Below are 17,936 nucleotides of genomic sequence, written 5' to 3' on the forward strand. Positions count from 1 at the left end.
CAAAATGCAGCAGAGTTGTGGATACTCATTTTCTTTTAATTAAAAAAAAGAGGAGTAAGGCATCCACTGGAAAAACAATACACTAAATGATACTCACGACAGGAACAGTCTCACAGGCATACAAAAACACAGTGCAAGAACAACTACCCAAAAAAACAAGTGACAAAAATACTCCAACATATATGACTCCCAATCAGGAACAACGATCCCCAGCTGTTCCTGATCAGGAGTCACAAGACCAACACAGAACATTCACACACACAAGACTGCCACGTCCTGACCCCAAAACTACTACAACAGCTCCATCTGCTGGTCAGGACGTGACATCGTGTGTTCCTCTGTGTTCCCCGTCATACCCACAGGGCTGCCGGGAATCAGAGTTGAGACTTTTTCGTCCAGTGATTGTCTGATCAGAATGAATTGCTTGCATTTTTTTCCCTCAGTTTAGTAGACAGGTCCTGGATTAATTTAATGGACTGGCCATGGATTTTGATCTCCTTTCCCCCTGTGCCTTGAGAAAGTTGACTTTGGTCTGATAGTTAAGCCACAGCTTAAAGATGACCATGAGAGGGTATTTAGCGTTCTTCTGTTTCACGCCAATCCGATGGCATCGCTCCAAATCTCATGACATTAATGCAGGGAAACTTAAATCAGTTCTACCTAATTTATATCAACATGTTAAATGTGCAACCAGAGGTGAAATAATTCTAGATCACCTGTACTCCACACACAGAGACGCGTACAAAGCTCTCCCTCGCCCTCTATTTGGTAAATCCGACCACAACTCTATCCTCCCGATTCCTGCTGACAAGCAAAAATTAAAGCAGGAAGCACCAGTGACTCGGTCTATAAAAAAGTGGTCAGATGAAGCAGATGCTAAACTACAGGACTGTTTTGCTAGCACAGACTGGAACATGTTCCGGGATTCTTCTGATGGCATTGAGGACTACACCACATCAGTCACTGGCTTTATCAATAAGTGCATCGAAGACATAATCCCCACAGTGACTGTACATACATACCCCAACCAGAAGCCATGGATTAGAGGCAACATTTCCAGTGAGCTAAAGGGTAGAGCTGCCGCTTTCAAGGTGCGGGACTCTAACCCAGAAGCTTATAAGAAATCCTGCTATGCCCTGCGACGAACCATCAAACAGGCAAAGCATCAATACAGGGCTAAGATTGAATCATACTACACCGGCTCCGACTCTCGTCTTACGTGGCAGGTCTTGCAAACTATTACAGACTACAAAGGGAAGCACAGCCGCGAGCTGCCCAGTGACACGAGCCTACCAGACGAGCTAAATCACTTCTATACTCGCTTCGAGGTAAGTAATACTGAGGCATGCATGAGAGCATCAGCTGTTCCAGACGACTTTGTGATCACACTCTCCGTAGCCGATGTGACTAAGACCTTTAAACAGGTCAACATTCACAAAGCTGCGGGGCCAGACGGATTACCAGGACTTGTGCTCCGGGCATGTGCTGACCAACTGGCAGGTGTCTTCAGTGACATTTTCAACATGTCCCTGATTGAGTCTGTAATACCAACATGTTTCAAGCAGACCACCAAGAATACGAAGACAACCTGCCTAAATGACTACAGACCAGTAGCACTCACGTCCGTAGCCATGAAGTGCTTTGAAAGGTTGGTCATGGCTCACATCAACACCATTATCCCAGAAACCCTAGACCCACTCCAATTTGCATACCGCCCAAACAGATCCACAGATGATGCAATCTCTATTGCACTCCACACTGCCCTTGCCACCTGGACAAAAGGAACACCTATCTGAGAATGCTATTCATTGACTACAGCTCAGCGTTCAACACCATAGTACCCTCAAAGCTCATCACTAAGCTAAGGATCCTGGGACTAAACACCTCCCTCTGCAACTGGATTCTGGACTTCCTGACAGGCCGCCCCCAGGTGGTGAGGGTAGGTAGCAACACATCTGCCACGCTGATCCTCAACAATGGAGCGCCCCAAGGGTGCGTGCTCAGTCCCCTCCTGTGCTCCCTGTTCACCGACTGCATGGCCAGGCACGACTCCAACACCATCATTACGTTTGCAGACGACACAACAGTGGTAGGCTCGATCACCGACAACGACGAGACAGCCTACAGGGAGGAGGTCAGAGACCTGGCCGGGTGGTGCCAGAATAAGAACCTATCCCTTGACGTTACCAAGACTAAGGAGATGATTGTGGACTACAGGAAAAGGAGGACCGAGCACGCCCCCATTCTCATCGACGGGGCTGTAATGGAGAAGGTTGAGAGCTTTAACCTGTTAGGGCTAGGGTGCAGTATTGACACGGCCGGATAAAAAACGTACCCGATTTAATCTGGTTACTACTCCTGCCCAGTAACTAGAATATGCATATAATTATTGGCTTTGGATAGAAAACACCCTAAAGTTTCTAAAACTGTTTGAATGGTGTCTGTGAGTATAACAGAACTCATATGGCAGGCCAAAACCTGAGAAGATTCCATGCAGGAAGTGGCCTGTCTGACAAGTTGTGTTTCATCTTGGCTCTTTTTATTGAAGACTGAGGATCTTTGCTATAACGTGACACTTCCTACGGCTCCCATAGGCTCTCAGAGCCCGGGAAAAAGCTGAACGATATCGAGGCAGCCTCTGGCTGAAACACTTTATCGCGTTTGGCAAGTGGCCGATCAGAGTATTATGGGCTTAGGCGCATGCCCGAGTCGACACCATGCTTTATTTTCTTTCGTCTGTTTACCTAAACGCAGATTCCCGGTCGGAATATTATCGCTTTTTTATGAGAAAAATGGCATAAAAATTGATTTTAAACAGCGGTTGACATGCTTCGAAGTACGGTAATGGAATATTTTGAATTTTTTTGTCACGAATTGCGCCATGCTCGTCACCCTTATTTACCCTTTCGGATAGTGTCTTGAACGCACAAACAAAACGCCGCTATTTGGATATAACAATGGATTATTTGGGACCAAACCAACATTTGTTATTGAAGTAGAAGTCCTGGGAGTGCATTCTGACGAAGACAGCAAAGGTAATAACATTTTTCTTATAGTAAATCTGACTTTGGTGAGTGCTAAACTTGTTGGGTGTCTAAATAGCTAGCCCTGTGATGCCGGGCTATCTACTTAGAATATTGCAAAATGTGCTTTCACCGAAAAGCTATTTTAAAATCGGACATATCGAGTGCATAGAGGAGTTCTGTATCTATAATTCTTAAAATAATTGTTATGCTTTTTGTGAACGTTTATCGTGAGTAATTTAGTAAATTCACCGGCAGTGTTCGGTGGGAATGCTAGTCACATGCTAGTCACATGCTAATGTAAAAAGCTGGTTTTTGATATAAATATGAACTTGATTGAACAAAACATGCTTGTATTGTATAACATAATGTCCTAGGGTTGTCATCTGATGAAGATCATCAAAGGTTAGTGCTACATTTAGCTGTGGCTAGCTTGAAAAGTCTGATTATTTCTGGCTGGGTACTCTGCTGACATAATCTAATGTTTTGCTTTAGTTGTAAAGCCTTTTTGAAATCGGACAGTGTGGTTAGATTAACGAGAGTCTTGTCTTTAAAATGGTGTAAAATAGTCATATGTTTGAAAAATTGAAGTTTTTGCATTTTTGAGGAATTTGAATAACGCGCCACGGGATTACACTGGCTGTTGAGTAGGTCCATAGAGGTTAAGTTCCTTGGTGTCCACATCACCAACAAACCAGAATGGTCCAAACACACCAAGACAGTTGGGAAGAAGGCACGACAAAGCCTATTCCCCCTCAGGAAACTAAAAAGATTTGGCATGGGTCCTGGGATCCTCAAAAGGTTTTACAGCTGCAACATCGAGAGCATCTTGACTGGTTGCATCACTGCCTGGTACGGCAATTGCTCGGCCTCCGACTGCAAGGCACTACAGAGGGTAGTGCGTACGGCCCAGTACACCCCTGGGGCTATGCTGCCTGCCATATCCAGGACCTCTACACCAGGCAGTGTCAGAGGAAGGCCCTAAAAATTGTCAAAGACCCCAATTGTCAAAGACTGTTCTCTCTACTACCACATGGCAAGCGGTACCGGAGTGCCAAGTCTAGGACAAAAAAGGCTTCTCAACAGTTTTTACCCCCAAGCCATAAGACTCCTGAACAGGTAATCAAATGGTTACACGGACTATTTGCACTGTGTGCCCCCCCCCCCCCCCACCCCTCTTTTACGCTGCTGCTACTCTCTGTTTATCATATATGCATAGTCACTTTAACTATACATTCATGTACATACTACCTCAATTGTCCCGACCAACCAGTGCTCCCGCACATTGGCTAACCGGGCTATCTGCATTGTGTCCCACCACCCGCCAACCCCTCTTTTTACGCTACTGCTACTCTCTGTTCGTCATATATGCATAGTCACTTTAACCATATCTACATGTACATACTACCTCAATCAGCCTGACTAACCAGTGTCTGTATGTAGCCTCGCTACTTTTATAGCCTCTCTACTGTATATAGCCTCTCTACTGTTATATAGCCTCTCTACTGTTATATAGCATCGCTACTGTTATATAGCCTCGCTACTGTTCTTTTTCACTGTCTTTTTATTTCTTACCTATTGTTCACCTAATACCTTTTTTTGCACTATTGGTTAGAGCCTGTATGTAAGCATTTCACTGTAAGGTCTACTACACCTGTTGTATTCATCGCGCGTGACAAATAAACTTTGATTTGATGTTTGTTTTGTCTCATTCTGTTTTCTTCCTGGTCCAGTTCATCTTCTAAGGTTTGCACTTCCTGTTCATCCATTCGCCCCACCCTCTGTATTTGCATATCTGACACGACTCCACTTTCCTTTTGAGCAAATCTATCTTTTTTTAACAACAGATAGTAAAACAGTTTATTTGTTTGGCATTGGGAGCATTTGAGCTATGTTTATCCTGGATTTCCTTTAGCTGCTGGTTACTCTCAGTTGTTCCTTGTCTTTTCCTTTAAGGGAAGCCATGGCTTGTTGGGTTTCGAGTCACAGCGTCGCTGTTGTATATACCTGACTCTCTCTCCCGGTTGCTTATATTGACCTATTGATTTGAGAGGCTTCATTTAAAACTATGTTGTCTGTAGAAACATATAATCACAGTTTTGATGATACAAAACGGAGCTTCCCTATTTCATTGTGTGAGAGAAATAATTTTTGGGGTGTGTGTTTTGATGCTGCCTTGTACATTGCACTGAATACCTAAAAAGTGTTTTAATGTTGCTTAAGCGGAACCAGCCCTGTGTGTGTGTGTGCATGTGAATCAGTGTATGTGTGTGTGTTTTAGTGTCAGTGTGTATCAGTGTGTGTTTGCGTGTAACTATCAGTGTTTGTGACACTGAGTGTATGCAAGTGCCAATGGAGAAACCTCCTGTCTGTCTGTCCTTGAGGGTGTTCGGTCAGGAAGGCCCCGGGAATGTCTGTTGGGTCTGAAAGCTGCCCATCCGTATCCACCAGGCCTGTTGGGTATGAAAGCTGCCCATCTGTATCCACCAGGCCTGTTGGGTCTGAAAGCTGCCCATCTGTATCCACCAGGCCTGTTGGGTCTGAAAGCTGCCCATCCGTATCCACCAGGCCTGTTGGGTCTGAAAGCTGCCCATCCGTATCCACCAGGCCTGTTGGGTCTGAAAGCTGCCCATCCGTATCCACCAGGCCTGTTGGGTCTGAAAGCTGCCCATCCGTATCCACCAGGCCTGTTGGGTCTGAAAGCTGCCCATCCGTATCCACCAGGCCTGTTGGGTCTGAAAGCTGCCCATCCGTATCCACCAGGCCTGTTGGGTCTGAAAGCTGCCCATCCGTATCCACCAGGCCTGTTGGGTCTGAAAGCTGCCCATCTGTATCCACCAGGCCTGTTGGGTCTGAAAGCTGCCCATCTGTATCCACCAGGCCTGTTGGGTCTGAAAGCTGCCCATCCGTATCCACCAGGCCTGTTGGGTCTGAAAGCTGCCCATCCGTATCCACCAGGCCTGTTGGGTCTGAAAGCTGCCCATCCGTATCCACCAGGCCTGTTGGGTCTGAAAGCTGCCCATCTGTATCCAGCAGGCCTGTTAGGTCTGAAAGCTGCCCATCCGTATCCTCCAGGCCTGCCAGCTCTCCCTTTCTCCCTCCCTCTTCCTATTTTTCTTTCCCTCCCTCCCTCTCTGCCTTCACCCTCTCACTTTCTCTCTCACTCCCTCTCTTTCTGATGCACACTGTGGTATTTCACCCAATAGATATGTGAGTTTATCAAAATTGGATTTGTTTTCGAATTCTTTGTGGGTCTGTGTAATCTGAGGAAAATGTGTGTCTCTATTTCTGTATCTTTAATATGGTCATACATTTGGCAGGAGGTTAGGAAGTGCAGCTCAGTTTCCATCTCATTTTGTGGGCAGTGTGCACATAGCCTGTCTTCTCTTGAGAGCCAGGTCTGCCTTCGTGTTGCTGTTTGTTTATAGTTTTCCAATTTTTCCAGAAGTGGTTAGATTCTATGGATTCTTCAATTACATTGAGCTGATTTCTGACGTGCTGTTCCTTCTTTTTCCGTAGTGTATTTCTGTATTGTTTTAGTGATTCACCATAGTGAAGGCGTAGGCTCAGGTTTTCTGGGTCTCTATGTTTTTGGTTGGATATGTTTCTCTATTTCTTTCTTAGGTTTTTGCATTCTTCATCAAACCATTTGTCATTGTTATTAACTTTCTTAGGTTGTCTGCTTGACATTTTTAGATTTTATAGGGAAGCTGAGAGGTCAAATATACTATTAAGATTTTCTCCTGCCAAGTTTACACCTCCACTATTACAGTGAAACCGTTTGTCCAGGAAGGGATTTAATTTAGAAGGGGTTGAATTTGTTGTTGCCTAATTGTTTTTTTGTCAGATTTCCACACTATTTTCCTTCCATCTATAGCATTTCTTAAAATCATGATTGAGCATAGCTCTGTTCAAGTTGAATGTGATATTGTTGTGATCTGATAGGGGTTTCAGTGGACTGACTGTGAACGCTCTAAGAGACTCTATTTTGAGGTCAGTGATAAAGTAGTCTACAGTACTACTGCCAGGAGATGAGATATAGGTGTACCTACCGTAGGAGTCCCCTGGAAGCCTACCATTGACTATGTACATACCCAGCGTCCGACAGAGCTGCATTAGTTGTGACCCGATTTTGTTGGTTATGTTGTCATAGTTGAGTCTAGGAGGGCATATCTTTCTCTCCCCCCCCCCTCGACCCCCCTCTACCTCTCTCGCCCCGCCCTCCCTCCCCTCTCCCCCTCTCTCTCTCCTTCCCTCTATTGCTCTCCCCCCTCCCCTCTCCCTCCCCTCTCCCCCTCTCTCTCTCCTTCCCTCTACCTCTCTCCCTCCCCCTCTCTCTCTTTCCTCCTCCCCTCTATTCTTTTCCTTTCATAGATGTTTTGTTGTTGTGTTGATCTCACATTGTTTTACTAGTTCTGACTTCACTGTGCACAATATGCCTGTGTATTTGTGCAGCAATTCAAGCATACACGTTGTTATGCATGATTTCTGTAGAGAGAGAGTGTGTGTGTTAGGTGTGTGTGTGTGTGTGTGTGTGTGTGTGTGTGTGTTAGTGTGTGTTAGTGTGTGTGTTAGTGTGTAGGCTGGGGATGGTTGCTATATCAGGCCCTCTCCTCCTACTCATGGAATGACACACTGGGAGCTGGGAGGGAGAGAGAGCTGGGTGGGCTAGTGGAGCTGGGAGAGTGGAGCTGGGTGGGAGAGTGGAGCTGGGAGAGTGGAGCTGAGTGGGAGAGTGGAGCTGGGAGAGTGGAGCTGGGAGAGTGGAGCTGGGAGAGTGGAGCTGGGAGAGTGGAGCTGGGAGAGTGTGTATGTGCACATGTGTGTGTGTTGCCCATGACAACTCAGACTCTCTAAACTGGGCTTGACATTTGTAGCCCACTGAAACACAGCCATGTGTGACCATCTGTAGCCCACTGAAACACAGCCATGTGAAACCATCTGTAGCCCACTGAAACACAGCCATGTGTGACCATCTGTAGCCCACTGAAACACAGCCATGTGTGACCATCTGTAGCCCACTGAAACACAGCCATGTGTGACCATCTGTAGCCCACTGAAACACAGCCATGTGAGTACCGCAATGATAGAAAAGACAAGGAAAGGGGAAACAACTAGAGGTAGCGGTCCTGCTGCTGGGTTGTTGCCCTCCTACGGCCTCCTCCACGTCTCCTGATGTACTGGCCTGTCTCCTGGTAGCGCCTCCATGCTCTGGACACTAGGCTGACAGACACAGCAAACCTTCTTGCCACAGCTCGCATTGATGTGCCATCCTGGATGAGCTGCACTACCTGAGCCACTTGTGTGGGTTGTAGACTCCGTCTCATGCTACCACTAGAGTGAAAGCACCGCCAGCATTCAAAAGTGACCAAAACATCAGCCAGGAAGCATAGGAACTGAGAAGTGGTCTGTGGTCCCCACCTGCAGAACCACTCCTTTATTGGGGGTGTCTTGCTAATTGCCTATAATTTCCACCTGTTGTCTATTCCATTTGCACAACAGCATGTGAAATTTCTGGTCAATCAGTGTTGCTTCCTAAGTGGACAGTTTGATTTCACAGAAGTGTGATTGACTTGGAGTTACATTGTGTTGTTTAAGTGTTCCCTTTATTTTTTTGAGCAGTATATATACATACACACACACATTATATATATACACACACACACACACACACACACACACACACACACACACACACACACACACACACACACACACACACACACACACACACATATATATCTGAGGCTTTAAATATATATATAATATATCTGAGGCTTTATATATATATATAATATATCTGAGGCTATATATATATATATATATATATATATATATATATATAATATATCTGAGGCTTTATATATATATATATAATATATCTGAGGCTATATATATATATATATATATAATATATCTGAGGCTTTATATATATATATAATATATCTGAGGCTATATATATATATATATATATAATATATCTGAGGCTTTATATATATATATATATATAAATATATCTGAGGCTATATATATATATATATATATATATATAATATATCTGAGGCTATATATATATATATAATATATCTGAGGCTATATATATATATATATATATATAATATATCTGAGGCGATATAGGGTGCCGATATATAGGACATCTGAGGCGTATGTGTATATCTATCTCCATACTCTAGCCTATATATCTGGTCCCCTATCACATATCTCAGGCTGATCATACGTGCATAGATATATATAATATATCTGAGCCTCTATATATATATATATATATATATATAGCCTCAGATATATCTGAGGCTATATATAGCCTCAGATATATTATATATAATATAGCCTCAGGCTTTATATATATATATATATAATATAGCCTCAGGCTATATTATATATATATATAAAGCCTCAGATATATTATATATATATATATATATATAATATATCTGAGGCTATATATATATATATAATATATCTGAGGCTTTATATATATATATATATATATATATAATATATCTGAGGCTATATATATATATATATATATATATATATATATATATATATATATATAATATATCTGAGGCTATATATATATAATATATAATATATCTGAGGCTTTATATATATATATATATAATATATCTGAGGCTATATATATATATAATATATAATATATCTGAGGCTTTATATATATATATATATATATATATATATAATATATCTGAGGCTTTATATATATAATATATATCTGAGGCTTTATATATATATATATATATATATATATATAATATATCTGAGGCTATATATATATATATATATATATATCTGAGGCTATATATATATATATAATATATCTGAGGCTATATATATATATATAATATATCTGAGGCTATTTATATATAATATATCTGAGGCTATATATATATAATATATCTGAGGCTATATATATATATATATATATATATCTGAGGCTATATATATATATATATATCTATGCACGTTGAACAGCTGAGAATGTGAAGGGGACCAGAAAAGGCTAGAGTATGGAGATAGAAACACAACGCTTCTGTCCTAAACGGCACCCTATTCCCTTATAATATTCCTATATTACCATAATATAGTGCGGGCCCTTGTCAAAAGTAGTGCACTATAGAGGGTATTGGGTGCCAATTGGGAAGCAAGCCTATGTCACCTATTCCTAAGCCACGGTATAATGTATTTCTCATATGTCACAGGCAATCTACAGAGTTAATAATCAAAAAACGGGTCCAAACTTTACAGGGTTACAGAAAAAGGGGATGGTAGCTTTCCCCGTGATGCAGCAATACTGCTGCTGGTCCTCTCCAGCTCGTCAACAGAATTTCACACAAAAAAAAACATCTCTCTCTCTCCCTCTGCGTCTGGCCCCTCGACAATTTATTATTCTCGGGAGACGGACGGGAGCGCCTGTTGTGTAAAATGTGATTTTGCTTCAGTCTTGCCCAAGTAGATTTACTGACAACCTTGGAGCAGAATGGCTAGCAGTTCATACAGAGACTGAAGTGAAGTGTGAACAGAAATGTAATAGTTTAGGCTATTAGTACACATTATTTAATCGTATTTAATCCAAATTGTTTTTACACACACAAATCAATTCAACTTGGAACTTAAATTCATAGGGACCCATTTAGGACTATAATCGGTGAGTTTATGTGCGTTATGACATTGGAAGAATAGAGGTATAAATGTAACGATTTGGAACACGTGACCCTACCTTGTGCAGTTTCCACATAGCTCCTAGAGCCTTGACTTCATGTGTTCCATGTTTTCCTTCCTCTAAACACTGGTAACACACCGGCATCTTACACTGAACACAGTACATGCTTAGGTTCTCCAGTTCGTGCTCCGTACAAGTGGAGATCTTCCGGGGACTTGTCCGACGGCTTATACGGCCCTGTGCCGGGGGTACAAGGCGATGCTTGGCTAGCGGACCTCGGGGAGGGTGACACCTCAAGCGACAAGGGTCACAGTAGAACACATCACATTGCTCGCACATCACAGTGGCCTCTTTGGGACTCTTCTCGCAGAGCTGACACTTGAGAGCGGCTGTTTTGCTCTGCTGGTACCGGTCCACGACCCCTTCCAGCACCCGGTTCTTGGCAAACCCGCGGAGCCCCCTCTCGTCCAAGATTAGGCTGCGATGACACTGCGGGCATGTGAGGCAGGAGTTGCGTGGGATTGGAGGTAGGGAACCTGGGTGTCCTAACAAGTGGTGCTGAGGAGGGGGTTGGGGGACTGCAGGTGGGAAAACACGCACCCCGTTTGGGGATTTCTGGCAAGGGGTGGTCGGGGCACTAACGAAGCCACCATACGAACCGTATCCACTGTCCGCCTCGCTGTACAAACTCATCTTATCGAGATCCAGGTAATCATAGTCGGAGACTCCCGAGCCAGACGCACGGCTACTCTGCGGAGATTCAGCGTCCGGGGTCTGCACTAGGATATTCCGAGCGCAAGCCAGGCAAATGTTGTGGGAACACGGTAGAATGATCGGTTCCCGGAAAAACGATCCGCAGACAGGGCATTTTAATTCTTCCTCCATTTCATCCATTTTAAATTCTCTTCGGAGAGAAATAGTATCTCTCAATTCCTGAAAATTAGCTATATGTGATAACTCAAAATGCTATTGCGCACAGACAGCGGACTTCTCTTTCAGCATCTACCACGGCAAATGCTTCCTTGGAAGTAGGCAGGCAGCGATATCCTGCAAACTATCCAAGACAACGCACTTTCTGACCAATAGACACACGGTATTGTAAATTCAGGTGAATCCAGAGCAGTTATTGGACAAAGCAGCTGTCAGTGTAATGGTTATTGTCCAATCAGACGTCAGCTACGACCACAACATTTCCATATGACGATAGTAGCGCCATGCACGAACGATTCTCTAATTGATATTGATTGGAAACACAACACGCAATATTAAAACAGTATATGCTATTAGACTATGAGCATCAACCAATAATGCACATTCTATATTGCACATTCTATATTGCTAGCAGGACATGTCAAGCAACAAGTCATTTTCCATTAATTCTATTATATTCTAATAGTATTTTATTCTCTCTCTCTATCTCTCAACTACTCTGTGTGTTTTACTGAACCAAGGAGGATTCATGTCTCAACAAAACAAAAACCACTGGAAGAAACAAGTTCCTCTTCTGTTGATGACACAATTAACATCACAATGGAGACCAGCACCTTCTCTCTCTCTCTCTCTCTCTCCTCTCTCTCTCTCTCTCTCTCTCTCTCTCTCTCTCTCTCTCTCTCTCTCTCTCTCTCTCTCTCTCTCTCTCTCTCTCTCTCTCTCTCTCTCTCTCTCTCTCCTCTCTCTCTCTCTCTCTCTCTCTCTCTCTCTCTCTCTCTCTCTCTCTCTCTCTCTCTCTCTCTCTCTCTCTCTCTCTCTCTCTCTCTCTCTCTCTCTCTCTCTCTCTCTCTCTCTCTCTCTCTCTCTCTCTCTCTCTCCTCAAATAGCACAGCCATTTGTAAGCCTTCCATGGCAACCCAGTCTGGATCTATAAGAGCAGGAAGGGGGGGGGGTCTTGAGACGAGGGGATTAACGGACAATCTGAGATTGGTACATCTATAAAATGGTATATAGCCATTGATTCTACAATAATAGAACTTGTAAATGAGCTACTGAGCTTAGTTTAACTGTCCTACCCTATCCATAATGTGTGGTTATGTTTCTCCAGTACCATCTCTGTTTACGAAAACAAGGGAGGACAAATCCCAGATTGCCTCCCTACTACTATTGAATAGGATGTCTGTTAAAGAGGCCCTGGATACCTACAGCTTTTTAATATATTTATTTATCCTTTATTTAACTAGGCAAGTCAGTTAAGAATAAATTCTTATTTACAATGACAGCCTAGAAACAGTGTGTTAACTGCCTTGTTCAGGAGCAGAATGACAGATTTTTACCTTGTCAGCTCGGGGACTCGATCCAGCAACCTTTTGGTTACTAGTCCAACACTCTAACCACTAGGCTACCAGCCACCCCAATAGATGCGCTAAAAGGTACAACTAATTAAAAGCTTATTGCCCACATGCCTTCTCCCCTCATCGAACCAGGTAAAGAGTATTGTGCGTCCCAAATGGCACCCTATTCCCTATGGGGGTCCTGGTCTAAAGTAGTGCACTACTGTACATAGGGAATAGGGTGCCATTTGGGACATAACCTGTCATACATAGCACTTTTTTTTTATTATGAGCAGTGTAAACAAGAAAACAATAATGTAATAAACAGTGGTGGAAAAAGTAACCAATTGTCATACTTCAGTAAAAGCAAAGATACCTTAATAAAAACCAAATGACTCAAGTAAATGTGAAAGTCACCCAGTAAAATCCTACTTAAGTAAAAGTCTAAAAGTATTTGGTTTTAAATATACTTAAGTATCAAAAGTAAATGCAATTGTTAAAATATAAAAATGTCTTATATTAAGCAAACTAGATGGCACCATTTAAATGTTTTTTTATTTTTTAAATTGATGGATAGCCAGGGGCACACTAACACTCAGACATCATTTACATATAGCCAGGGGCACACTAACACTCAGACATCATTTACATATAGCCAGGGGCACACTAACACTCAGACATCATTTACATATAGCCAGGGGCACACTAACACTCAGACATCATTTACATATAGCCAGGGGCACACTAACACTCAGACATCATTTACATATAGCCAGGGGCACACTAACACTCAGACATCATTTACATATAGCCAGGGGCACACTAACACTCAGACATCATTTACATATAGCCAGGGGCACACTAACACTCAGACATCATTTACATATAGCCAGGGGCACACTAACACTCAGACATCATTTACATATAGCCAGGGGCACACTAACACTCAGACATCATTTACATATAGCCAGGGGCACACTAACACTCAGACATCATTTACATATAGCCAGGGGCACACTAACACTCAGACATCATTTACATATAGCCAGGGGCACACTAACACTCAGACATCATTTACATATAGCCAGGGGCACACTAACACTCAGACATCATTTACATATAGCCAGGGGCACACTAACACTCAGACATCATTTACATATAGCCAGGGGCACACTAACACTCAGACATCATTTACATATAGCCAGGGGCACACTAACACTCAGACATCATTTACATATAGCCAGGGGCACACTAACACTCAGACATCATTTACATATAGCCAGGGGCACACTAACACTCAGACATCATTTACATATAGCCAGGGGCACACTAACACTCAGACATCATTTACATATAGCCAGGGGCACACTAACACTCAGACATCATTTACATATAGCCAGGGGCACACTAACACTCAGACATCATTTACATATAGCCAGGGGCACACTGACACTCAGACATCATTTACATATAGCCAGAGGCACACTAACACTCAGACATCATTTACATATAGCCAGGGGCACACTAACACTCAGACATCATTTACATATAGCCAGGGGCACACTGACACTCAGACATCATTTACATATAGCCAGGGGCACACTAACACTCAGACATCATTTACATATAGCCAGGGGCACACTGACACTCAGACATCATTTACATATAGCCAGGGGCACACTAACACTCAGACATCATTTACATATAGCCAGGGGCACACTGACACTCAGACATCATTTACATATAGCCAGGGGCACACTAACACTCAGACATCATTTACATATAGCCAGGGGCACACTAACACTCAGACATCATTTACATATAGCCAGGGGCACACTAACACTCAGACATCATTTACATATAGCCAGGGGCACACTAACACTCAGACATCATTTACATATAGCCAGGGGCACTCCAACACTGAAACATCATTTACATATAGCCAGGGGCACACTAACACTCAGACATCATTTACATATAGCCAGGGGCACACTAACACTCAGACATCATTTACATATAGCCAGGGGCACACTAACACTCAGACATCATTTACAAACTAAGCGTGTGTTTAGTGAGTCTGCCAGATCAGAGGCAGTAGGGATGACCAGGGATGTTCTCTTGATGAGTGTGTGAATTAGACAAAGTTTCCTGTCCTTCTAAGCATTCAAAATGTCTACACTTTTGGCTGTCAGGGAAAACGTTGTGTGTGTATTGGTGTAGAACAAGCAACCAATCCCGTTACAATTCTACTATGGTCTTCTCTTTGTGTTTGTCTAATGCCGATACTGTAACCCTGCCAGCCTAGACTCAAGCTGCGTCCCAAAAGGCACCCTATTCCCTATATAGTGCACTATACTATGTATATAATGTGGGAACTCCTTCAAGACCGTTGGTAAAGCATTCCAGTTGAAGCTGGTTGAGAGAATGCCAAGAGTGTGCAAAGCTGTCATCAAGGCAAAGGGTTATTGTGTTATTTCATAGTTTTGATGTCTTCACTACTATTCTACAATGTAGAAAATAGCAAAAATAAAGACAAACCCTTGAATCACCCCCTCTTTCCTCTATACTTGGTATTTGTTGACTTAGAGAGAGAAAGAGAGAGGTGGGGAGAGAGAAAGAGAGAGGGAGGGAGAGAGAGGTGGGGAGAGAGAAAGAGAGAGGGAGGGAGAGAGAGGTGGGGAGAGAGAAAGAGAGAGGGAGGGAGAGAGAGGTGGGGAGAGAGAAAGAGAGAGGGAGGGAGAGAGAGGTGGGGAGAGATAAAGAGAGAGGAGGGGAGAGAGAAAGAGAGAGGGAGGGAGAGAGAGGTGGGGAGAGAGAAAGAGAGAGGAGAGGAGAGAGAAAGAGAGAGGGAGGGAGAGAGAGGTGGGGAGAGAGAAAGAGAGAGGGAGGGAGAGAGAGGTGGGGAGAGATAAAGAGAGAGGAGGGGAGAGAGAAAGAGAGAGGGAGGGAGAGAGAGGTGGGGAGAGAGAAAGAGAGAGGGAGGGAGAGAGAGGTGGGGAGAGATAAAGAGAGAGGAGAGGAGAGAGAAAGAGAGAGGGAGGGAGAGAGAGGTGGGGAGAGATAAAGAGAAAGAGAGAGATATTGTAAAGTTTAATGACTGGCCTCCCCCTTGCTATTATTAACCTGCAATGGGGAGACACAAATGTGTCCCAAATGACACCCTATTCCCCTTCCCATTGAACTACTTCAGACTAGGATTCATAAGGTCTCTGGTCTACAGTAGTGGACTATAGGGAATAGGGACGCAGTCACAGAGACGGACAGACTGTTTACGGGTTCACATGTACCTACACATGCTTCTAATGTATATCCTCATGGAAGTTAGCAAAGCTGTTTCTGGTTTAGCACTATTCTCATAAATGTTTCAGTTACTTCCCTTTATTTTCTCTCCTGACATTGTCTTTCACTAAAATGAATTAAGCCGGTAGATATAACTGCCCAGTCTTTACCCAGCACATAGAACCACAACCAGTCTTTACCCAGCACATAGAACCACAACCAGTCTTTACCCAGCACATAGAACCACAACCAGTCTTTACCCAGCACATAGAACCACAACCAGTATTTACCCAGCACATAGAACCACAACCAGGGTGCCAGAGTAGCGGTTAGCCTTCCTGACTGCAGATCACATGTTTCAGCTCTATCTCTGGCACTTTCCCATCTCTGGCCCTCTACTTCCTACTAACCCCCTCTACACTGCCCCATCTCTGGCCCTCTACTTCCTACTAACCCCCTCTACACTGCCCCATCTCTGGCCCTCTACTTCCTACTAACCCCCTCTACACTGTCCCATCTCTGGCCCTCTACTTCCTACTAACCCCCTCTACACTCTCCCATCTCTGGCCCTCTACTTCCTACTAACCCCCTCTACACTGTCCCATCTCTGGCCCTCTACTTCCTACTAACCCCCTCTACACTGTCCCATCTCTGGCCCTCTACTTCCTACTAACCCCCTCAACACTGTCCCATCTCTGGCCCTCTACTTCCTACTAACCCCCTCTACACTGTCCCATCTCTGGCCCTCTACTTCCTACTAACCCCCTCTACACTGTCCCATCTCTGGCCCTCTACTTCCTACTAACCCCCTCTACACTGTCCCATCTCTGGCCCTCTACTTCCTACTAACCCCCTCTACACTGTCCCATCTCTGGCCCTCTACTTCCTACTAACCCCCTCTACACTGTCCCATCTCTGGCCCTCTACTTCCTACTAACCCCCTCTACACTGTCCCATCTCTGGCCCTCTACTTCCTACTAACCCCCTCTACACTGTCCCATCTCTGGCCCTCTACTTCCTACTAACCCCCTCTACACTGTCCCATCTCTGGCCCTCTACTTCCTACTAACCCCCTCTACACTGTCCCATCTCTGGCCCTCTACTTCCTACTAATCCCCTCTACACTGTCCCATCTCTGGCCCTCTACTTCCTACTAATCCCCTCTACACTGTCCCATCTCTGGCCCTCTACTTCCTACTAACCCCCTCTACACTTTCCCATCTCTGGCCCTCTACTTCCTACTAATCCCCTCTACACTGTCCCATCTCTGGCCCTCTACTTCCTACTAATCCCCTCTACACTGTCCCATCTCTGGCCCTCTACTTCCTACTAATCCCCTCTACACTTTCCCACTGTTTCAGTTTTTTTATCAATAAAATTGACATACTAAAAAAAGGTAGATCGGACATCCAATGTCCTTAAAAAAAAATGAATATCCACAAGCAGAACTGACTGTTCAGTGGTCATGGAGACATTAGGAAACGGATACAGATCAAGATTGTCATCAACATTGAATACAGAGTATTTGCTTGCGGTACAGAGTATTTGCTTGCGGTACTGAGTATTTGCTTGCGGTACAGAGTATTTGCTTGCGGCACAGAGTATTTGCTTGCGGTACAGAGTATTTGCTTGCGGTACAGAGTATTTGCTTGCTGTACAGAGTAT

General features: G+C 43.7%; 1 protein-coding gene across 4 annotated transcripts in view; it reads right to left on the reverse strand.

Moving 5' to 3' along the window:
- trim9 (tripartite motif containing 9) overlaps nucleotides 1-11,734 on the reverse strand; it is a 164,105-nt gene extending 152,371 nt beyond the window's left edge. For all 4 annotated transcript variants that reach the window (XM_045709969.2, XM_045709925.2, XM_045709911.2 and 1 more), the window contains exon 1: nucleotides 10,786-11,734. In XM_045709969.2, coding sequence (XP_045565925.1) covers nucleotides 10,786-11,622 — 837 coding nt within the window. In that variant the 5' untranslated portion in view covers nucleotides 11,623-11,734. The remainder of the gene's footprint in view (nucleotides 1-10,785) is intronic.
- Nucleotides 11,735-17,936: the final 6,202 nt, after the last annotated feature.

The sequence above is a fragment of the Salmo salar genome, chromosome 01, assembly GCF_965601325.2.
Source record: "Salmo salar chromosome 01, fSalSal1, whole genome shotgun sequence".
Lineage (NCBI taxonomy): Eukaryota > Metazoa > Chordata > Actinopteri > Salmoniformes > Salmonidae > Salmo > Salmo salar.